We start from the raw sequence: 9,074 nt of genomic DNA on the forward strand, positions 1-9,074 counted from the left end.
GGCAGTGATGCAACCAGTCAGGATGCTCTCGATGGTGCAGCTGTAGAACCATTTGAGGATCTGAGGACCCATGCCAAATCTTTTCAGTCTCCTGAGTGGGAATAGGCTTTGTCGTGCCCTCTTCACAACTGTCTTGAGGGGCTTGGACCATGTAGGTTTGTTGTTGGCATAATTGATCTCTTTCAGGCAGAGAGTACACCTGGCATACCCCTTTTTATCCACTGTATTGAAAAAGTGAGAAAGAGGGAAAGTGTGTGGTGTTCCTTTCACCTCTATAGTGGCATCCAGCTTAAGCCAGGCCCAGCTCCAGCTACACTTGATCCCTGAATCCACTTGTTTAACAAGCAACGCCTCATTTTCACCTAATTCGTGCTTTCTGAAAATTAATCACATACTGTAGAGGTTAAACATTAGTTTGTTAGCTAGTTAACTAGTCAACATTTCACACAGATTGCCAGGGTCCAGTAAGCAACTAACGCGTTATAACTTGAGGAACGGCAAGGAGTCGTATACCAATTAATACTACAGCAAATTGGTTAGGTTACTAATGTTAGCTCATCTGATGTTGTAACGTTAGCTAGCTAACGTTAGCTGTCTGACTTTATTAGCCAGCTAATTTTCACACCATAAACTCAATCAGTTAAGCTGGCAAATGTTGCTCAACATTTCTCTGGCTAGCTAATGGAGAATTCGATCCAGCTAGCAAGATAGCATTACTTAATGCTAACAATACTTGTTCCACCACATTTTCTCCCTCACCTCAAACTATCCAAATGCCAGTTGTTTTTCGGTTACAGCTCATGAGGCGCTGATGCTGTAACTAGCAAATTGGTTGTCTCTTCTCTCTTCAGTAGCGTGCTGCATTCTGTTGTTAAGTGAACGATTGTCTGAGCCTTGGATAGTCAGTTTTGCTCTGAGCCTTGGATAGTCAGTTTTGCTCTGAACGCGCATCATTCATTCGTTTACAGCCAGTAGTGTGATCCTAAGTCAAGGCCCACCAGCATCCAAGTTATGGCCCACCAGAGTACTCACCCCTTCTTGATGAGCCTGGGTTTTTAATGGCAGGTAGCTAAGAAATGTCCTGTAGCTCCACAATATAGACAGCTCTGGGTGTGGAGTCAGTGTAAGAGCTTAGCCGGAGTCAACCTAGCACTGCCCAGGTGCATGGACTCCGAAGGAGGCGAGTCGGCAGCCCTTGGTTATTCCCGAGCGAACTCAGGTGACGTCGGGTTCACTTAGACAAGTAGACTTCGGGGGTCTCCGAGATCCCTTGGAGTAAGGGTGGAATCGAGGGCGAACGAGGGCGACAGGGCACAGATTCCCTCTCCCTGCTACATTCTCGAAGCTGCCCATCGATTCGGATGGTCAAGGCTAAGAGGGAGTCAAGGTTCATGAGCTCCCGGGTTGCGAGCTCATCTTCGATCACCTCTGATAATCCATGAAGGAACCTGTCTAACAATGCTTCCGGGTTCCAGGCACTCAGCAGGCAATGTGCGAAAATGCACTGCGTAGTCTGCCACACTACTGGAGTCTTGACGTAGCTGGAGAAGCTTACGAGCAGCCTCTCTCCCAGACAACGGAGAATCAAACACCTTCCGAATTTCCGCCACAAACTCCTCCAGACTGAGGCAGATGGTGGACTGTTGCTCCCACACCGCCGTAGCCCAGGCGAGTGCCCTCCCGGACATCAGCGTTATGAGGTACGCTATCCTCGAGAGGTCCGAGGGAAACGAAGAAGGCTGCAGATCGAAAATGAGGGAGCACTGGGAGAGAAAAGCCCGGCAGGTTCCAGAATCTCCAGCGTAGCACTCCGGAGGTGGTAAGCGGGGTTCTCTGGACACTGGGCTAGGCTGGGAGAATACAGGTGTGACCCGCTGCCCAGTGGGGAATCCGCGGAATTGCGCCAGCAATATATCGAACGCCTGATCATGGCGTTCTGCCAGGGTACGAAGTCCCTCCATAAGACATTGCAGTAACTCCTTGTGTCTTCCAATGGTGGCTCCTTGCAGGGTCAGTCAAGGCCAGTTTGTACTATCAGAACTCAGGATAAGACCCAGATGCAGACAGCTAGAGTCACAGATGTGTATTGATCCAAACAGGGGGCAGGCAAAAGACAGGTCAAAGGCAGGCAGAGGTCCGTAATCCAGGGCAGAGTCAAAAAGAAACAGAACAGCCAGCAGGCTTGGGGTCAGGACAGGGAGAGGTTTGTAAATGGGTCAGAGTCAGGCAGGTATAGAACGCAAGGCAGGTTCAGGGTCAGGGCAGGCAGAATGGTCAGAGCCGGGAAAACAGAACTTGAGAAAGCAGGGAGACAGGAAAACACCCTGGTAAGACCTGACAAGACAAGACGAACTGGCAACAGACAAACAGAGAACGCAGGTAAAAAAATACACTGTGGATAATGAGGCCAGTTTGACCATGTGAAGTGAATCAAACATTTCAGTAAGGCACAGGGTCTATTCAGACCCTGGAAAACAGGAGCCATGGAGGAGCCACAGATCTTTGCAAAGGTAAACTTCACATTCAAACTCTTCATTCTGATAAGTAGTAGACATAAGAACTGTCTTATGATCATCCTCCGGTGTCCTACAGAAGAAATGAATGCCAACCCAGGAAAGCATCCTAAGACCCTTTCAACATGTCCTCTACTTACAGTATTATAGACTGTCATGTTTTCCTGTGTCCAGGCCAATGAGTCTCCAACTGTATCATAACAGTGTTCCAGGAGAGAAGGCCCATGATCACTGAGTCTGTCCCCCAGTGTGGAGCAACACAACCTGGCCTGCCAGCCCGGCCTCCACCCCTCCTTTGGGCACCACACACTGGGTACAGTCCCCAGCCCTCTGGGGATCTATCTCCCTCAGCTGGGCATTGCTTTGGGCCACCTTGTCCAGGCTCCACAGCTGGTAGCGCAGGCTCTTACCCTGCTTTGCCAGAACGTAAGCTTCTCTTGCCTCCACGGTGGGACAGGGGCATGGGCATGAGGTGCTGTCCTGGGGCAGGAGTAGCCAGGGCAGGGTGGGATCAGACTGAGTGTACTCTCTGCTCACGTTGTCCTGGTCTAGACCCAACAAGACACCTGAGGTTATAGGAAGGGTGAAATGTCAAGACTTGGGTTATATACTGTATATGTATAATAAATATTTGCGGTAACAGTCAGCTATTAACATGGTACTCCATTGTAAAATGGTCAAATACATGATAACAACCTAATAATTACCATCAGGTTACCTTAAGAACACCATCTATCAGTAGCTAACGACCACTACCTGAGACAGACTGACTAGAGCAGATGGGTCCTTTCGAACAGCCTGAATGTGAGAGAATAAAGGATCCGGGATGAGGACGGGTTGTCCGTCAGCCAGGTGTTTTAGGATTGCTGTAGAGTTGTCTCCACTCATCCCTCCCGACAGGAGCTCAGCCCTGCAAGCAGGGCCATGTCACTAGCGGGGGCGGGCACACACGGGCACACACACAGGCACACGGCTAAAGCATTACCTGAGAACATCTCCCCTGTACTGTGTAGCCCCTGTCCATTGTTGTCTGGACTATGGTCTCCATGGAAACACTGAGGGGGCTGTGGTAGGTGATCTGCCATCCATAGAGCCACCAGACCACATCTACACATACAAACACACACAAGGTATGTACCTTAGGAAGTATAACATCACATTTAATGACAAAACTACCAACAAAAGACATCAGCTTAGGGAAGAAAGATTAATTCACACATATTAGATCAGTGATTAATTCAATGGAGGAATGCTCCATTTTGAAAAGCCAAAATCAAGCTTTACGTGACTTAATGTGGGCCGTCTTGGATGAGGGAAGGCACATACTTGTTAAACAGCATCCACTGCAGGTCTTTCCTGAAACTACATCAACCAGTAAACAGTCAGCCACACCACAAAACAGACTTTCTTACTGCCACCTGGTAACAAATGAGTTATTGAACAATGGATATATCACAGTAGTCTGTAGCTTGGTCTTGATGGGATAGCTCAGAGCGTCATCTCTTTTCTTGCGTTTGTGTTCTATTTGTAGTGGCAACTCCCACATGATCACTACAGTGCTGCTTTCATGGACAGAAACTGTTCTAAACTGAATGACCAGGTGCAGAACACCCCCACCCTAGTGCACTGACTATAAAGGTGGAGAGTGTTACCCATTGTGCGACTGACGACCCCATTCCATTCCATAATCTGTAGGCCCAATTAAAAAAATATATTTACACACTCCACAAGTGTGAACTGTGTAGATATTTTAGTCATTTAGCAGACGCTCTTATCCAGAGTGAATTGCAGGAGCAATTACAGGTTAAGTGCCTTGCTCAAGGGCACATAGATATATTTTCTCACCTAGTCAGCTTTGGAATTCCAACCAGAGACCATTCGGTTACTGGCCCAACACTCTTAACCGTTAGGCTACCTGCAGGACTCTTCCAGTGGTTTTCCAACCACCATGTTACAGATCCTGAATAGCTTTTATCTGCAACGCTTGTCTGAAAACGTATTTTTATGTAGACAGTTCGCCTCACCTGCTCTCCCTCTGACTGAGCAGCACCGGGCCTCTGCGTGATCCCCCTTGGCAGAGGTCTTTCCTGCCGCTATGGCCTGGTACAGCTTCTTCTTGCTTGGCCCCCGAGGCAGCTGTAGGTGGTCCTGGTGGTGGAGGAGGTGGATGCTCCATTGAAATACCTTCTGTCACTGCAGTGCAATTCTGGGTGATAAGAGACAGAGAAAGGAATTGATAAGGGCTCCACTCCATGACAGAAGATGGTTGTCCTTCTGGAAGGTTCTCCCATCTCCACAGAGGAACTCTGGTGCTCTGTCAGAGTGACCATCGGGTTTTTGGTCACCTCCCTGACCAAGGCCATTCTCCCCCGAATGCTCAGTTTGGCCAGGCGGGCAGCTTTAGGAAGAGTCTTGTTGGTTCCAAACTTCTTCCATTTAAAAATTATGGAGGCCACTGTTTTCTTGGGGACCTTCAATATGGCAGAAATGTTTTGGTACCCTTTCCAGATCTGTGCCTCGACACAATCCTGTCTCTGAGCTCTACGGACAGTTCCTTCGACCTCATGGCTTGGTTTTTGCTCTGACATGCACTGTCAACTGTGGGACCTTATATAGGCAGGTGTATGCCTTTCCAAATCATGTCCAATCTGTTTAATTTAACACACAGGTGGACTCCAATCAAGTTGTAGAAACATCTCAAGGATGATCAATGGAAGCAGGATGCCCCTGAGCCCAATTTCGAGTCTCATAGCAAAGGGTCTGAATACTTAAGTAAATAAGGTATTTCTGTTTTTAAAAACCTTTTTTTGCTTAGTCACTATGGGTTATTGTGTGTAGATTGATAATGGAAAATAATAATTAACTTTAGAATAAGGAGTAACATAATATGTGTAAAAGGGAAGGGGTCTGAATACTTCCCGAATGCACTGTATGTTACATCATGACTAAAGTTGCAAAAGACGTTTCTGAAATATGTGCATATGACATGCAGTTTGATTAACACTGACTTTATTGCATGTCTGTTTTAGTTTAGTTTAGTAATGAGACGACTTCAAGTGCAGACCTGAGAGCTATTTTCAAGTTTTTACATGTTAGGACTAGTAGCTGAATAAAGCCATGTTTGGTAACAAACACGGCTTTCATTTAAAGCGGCTACAATGTGGCATTTTCTACAGTAAGGTTACAGAACAGAAGACCTACTTAGTTAGCTAGCTATCAATAACAAAATAATTAAAAAGTAGTTCATCTTTTGAACCGAATAATAGCTGTTTGGAACATACGGACGGCTCTCAAACGCAGTAGATTGCACGATGATAATATCATAAGGATATGTTAAAGCCTATTTCTTTGGATGTGTAAAAGTAAATCAATATGATTTACAGATTTGATTATCTGCGCAGCATCTTGCATAGGTTGACTCTCATGAATGAGCAGCAATGTTACCAATGGGCGGGAGCGTCTGAAATTTAGCATATCGTATCCAATGATGTTAACGGGGTGGCTAAAATAACCCAATGAAAAGCTATTATGGACAGGATCCGGAAATTACACCAGCCAATCAAAATAGTTGGCTTTGTTAGCTATTAAGGCTTTATACGTCGACTATGTTAGCTAGTAGCAAGCTCCAGCAGAGATAATAAAGTGGGTTGTCGGGTACTTGTGTAGCTAGTTTCATTCATTTCTTTCGAGGCCGATTATATTGTGCATCCCAGTACTGAAAGGTAAATACAACGTCTCAATTATTTATTTTTTCTAATATGCAAGTTAGATAAGTCACCAGTTTGAAAAAATGAGTGGACATTGATGGCGAACGTCTGCTAACTAACGTTAACTTATCTGTAGTAGCTAACTTAGCCAGCAGCTAACATTAGCAAATGGTAGCTAGCTAGTTATCTTTTTTTAGTTAACTGTCTACTTTTTAATTGTAAAACACTTGGTTAATGGTTAAAACTAGTTAACGTTAGCTACCAACTTATTCTACATATAGCTACGTAAGTTAGCTACTTTAAGGAGGTTATAGGGCGTTAACAGTATCGTTAGTTGACATGTGTTCTAAATGGCCAACTTGTTTTATTTCACAGAAGATGGCTGCTCCGGATATGCGTCTCAACCACACCATATACATCAACAACCTAAACGAGAAGATTAAAAAAGATGGTTAGATCTAGCTACCCCTTCATTTTTGTTACTGTTTTGCCCTCGTGTCTATTTGTTTACCCATCAACCATGCCAACGGCTCCTTGCCTAAACATGTATTGTTTGTACCCTTTGTCCCCCAGAACTGAAGAAGTCGTTGTACGCCATTTTCTCTCAGTTTGGTCAAATCCTAGACATTTTGGTTGCCCGCTCACTGAAGATGAGGGGTCAGGCCTTCGTCATCTTCAAGGAGGTCAACAGCGCCTCCAATGCCCTGCGTTCCATGCAGGGGTTCCCATTCTATGACAAACCAATGGTGAGATATTGCCAATACACATGGTACACATCAGCTAGCTTTTGCCTGACACATGTTTAGGTAGAGAATGATGATTCTCTAGTATGTAGCCCTGTACTTTAAATAGTCTTGTCGTCAACTGTACCTCTTTCTCATCACAGCGTATTGGGTATGCCAAAGGGGATTCTGACATCATCGCTAAAATGAAGGGCACCTACGTGGAGCGTGACCGTAAGAAGGAGAAGAGGGCCAAGGTCAAGGGCCCAGAGGCTGCAGGGGCCAAGAAGGGTGTGCCAGGAACCCCTGTAGTACCTATGGGCCCTGGAGTTCCAACAGCCATGCCTGTAAGTGTTCTACTGTGAGACAGAACCACCTTTGTAGCCACTCTTAACATGTTTTCTTAAAGACATGTCTATCTAAAATGGCAGATTGTGTTATTCCACATGTATCACTAATTGATAATGCGGCTGATTTCATTGAACGTTCTGTTTGTTCTTCTGAAGGGAATGCCACCCATGAGCGGGGCTCCTCGTATGATGCAAATGCCAGGGCAGCCCCCTTACATGCCCCCGCCAGGCATGATGCCACCTCCTGGGATGGGCCCTGGGGGGATGCCCCCTGGTGCCATGCCTCCGGGTGGGATGATGCCAGGTCAAATGCCCCACGCCCAGGTATGGATCATGTGTGTGTATCAGTGTTAGCTTACATCTTGTAATATCTTCTCAGTGCCCTTTTTTATTAACTAAACAGCAGGTCTGTTTAGTGGAACACTGTAATCATGAGTTTGCTTGATGTTCGTCTTACTGTATAATCTCACTAACTTATTATGTTGATAAATGTAATCTTCTTTACCTCCAGGTTGCAGAAAACCCTCCCAACCACATCCTTTTCCTCACCAACCTCCCAGAGGAGACCAACGAGCTCATGCTGTCTATGCTCTTCAACCAGTTAGTACCTCTTCATTTTATTCCCCCCTTCTCATATACTCCTTGGTGCAGTGTGAAAATGTAATGTTTATTCTTCCATGTTCCGTAGTATTGGAACATATCTGTTCTGTTTTCAGTTTCCAATATTGTGGTTAATTTATTTCGTTGTGTTTGTGTATGGTGAGATTGAATATGTTGACAAGTATAGACCCTTGATGTGTCTTTTTAAAGTCTGTCTGAAGTTCTGTCCTGATGTTGACTGTTTTCCCACTTCAGGTTCCCTGGGTTCAAAGAGGTGCGTCTGGTACCTGGTCGCCACGACATCGCCTTTGTAGAGTTTGATAATGACGTGCAGGCTGGAGCGGCCAGGGAGGCACTACAGGGCTTCAAGATCACCCAGACCAATGCCATGAAGATCTCATTCGCCAAGAAATAACACACCCAGAGAGCTCTTAAATGGTTTACAATCTCACACACACACCAGGGAGACCTCATCACCTTACACTATACCAGCACGGAGCCGACTACTAACCTGTCCTTTGCCAAGAAAGCACAGTGCGTTACTAGTCCACACACACAGAATAACTGTAGATGACTTGCCTTGTCTGATTGTAGGGTACCGACGGTTTAGAGCACAGACGTAGACAGGTCAGCATTTTGATTGCAATGCTGGCACTAGGCTCAAATGATAACATGTAAGGACTATATTGGTATAGTGATTTGGTGCCAACATAAAGGACAGTTAGCTGACATTTGCGTATCCATAGCTCTGGTTAAGAAAAATTTAAATTCATTCTTTGAGGATAAAATCTGGTGTTTGTATGTAAGTATATTTACATTTTTACCGTTTGTCTGTTATAAAGCATTGCACCCAGGGTCTGTTTCACCCAGACATTGTACCTGGAGCTTTTCTGTTTGATTAAAACTTGCCATTTATAATGACTAGTGCTGTGGGTGTTTTCTGCTTTTATGTCTGGGGAGACATGAGGGGCTGTATTGCAAACAAAACTATGGCTTATTTTGTCTCAATGTTTATTGAAAACAAATACATTTGCTCAATGAACACTTCTCTCAAATACGTTGTTGGTTAACTAGCAAATTTGTATATTATAAACGCCTCCAAACTAGCTGAAATGAGCTACCTACGATTCCCACATGGCAGCGTCTCATTGTTGCTAGCTGACTGTTCAAAATCATAACGCA

The 9,074-nt window shown here is 45.3% G+C and overlaps 2 protein-coding genes across 2 annotated transcripts; one reads left to right on the forward strand and one right to left on the reverse strand.

Moving 5' to 3' along the window:
• Positions 1-384: 384 nt before the first annotated feature.
• On the reverse strand, positions 385-4,896 carry LOC123723947 (UPF0692 protein C19orf54 homolog). Its single transcript, XM_045724362.1, has 3 exons — positions 4,538-4,896; positions 3,499-3,620; positions 385-3,079 (listed from the first exon to the last, which is right to left on the reverse strand). The coding sequence occupies exons 1-3, from the start codon at positions 4,765-4,767 to the stop codon at positions 2,742-2,744; spliced, it is 690 nt and encodes a 229-aa protein (XP_045580318.1). The 5' UTR covers positions 4,768-4,896; the 3' UTR covers positions 385-2,741.
• A 1,247-nt stretch (positions 4,897-6,143) lies between these two features.
• On the forward strand, positions 6,144-8,812 carry snrpa (small nuclear ribonucleoprotein polypeptide A). Its single transcript, NM_001141270.1, is given in 7 exon segments — positions 6,144-6,235; positions 6,596-6,671; positions 6,794-6,966; positions 7,107-7,289; positions 7,449-7,616; positions 7,804-7,892; positions 8,148-8,812. Coding segments are annotated over 6 exon segments (846 nt in total). The 5' UTR covers positions 6,144-6,235; positions 6,596-6,598; the 3' UTR covers positions 8,308-8,812.
• The last annotated feature ends 262 nt before the right edge of the window (positions 8,813-9,074 follow it).

This window comes from Salmo salar, chromosome ssa09 (assembly GCF_905237065.1).
Source record: "Salmo salar chromosome ssa09, Ssal_v3.1, whole genome shotgun sequence".
NCBI lineage: Eukaryota > Metazoa > Chordata > Actinopteri > Salmoniformes > Salmonidae > Salmo > Salmo salar.

What these genes read in the sequence shown, in the direction of transcription:
- LOC123723947 (XM_045724362.1), bottom strand. Translation starts at nt 4,767, where the DNA reads ATGGAGTGGAGCCCTTATCAATTCCTTTCTCTGTCTCTTATCACCCAG. An exon ending in CTCAGTCAGAGGGAGAGCAG is followed by an intron (nt 3,621 to 4,537) that starts GTGAGGCGAACT and finishes TTGTATGTGTAG; the next exon opens with ATGTGGTCTGGTGGCTCTAT. An exon ending in TACAGGGGAGATGTTCTCAG is followed by an intron (nt 3,080 to 3,498) that starts GTAATGCTTTAG and finishes CTATAACCTCAG; the next exon opens with GTGTCTTGTTGGGTCTAGAC.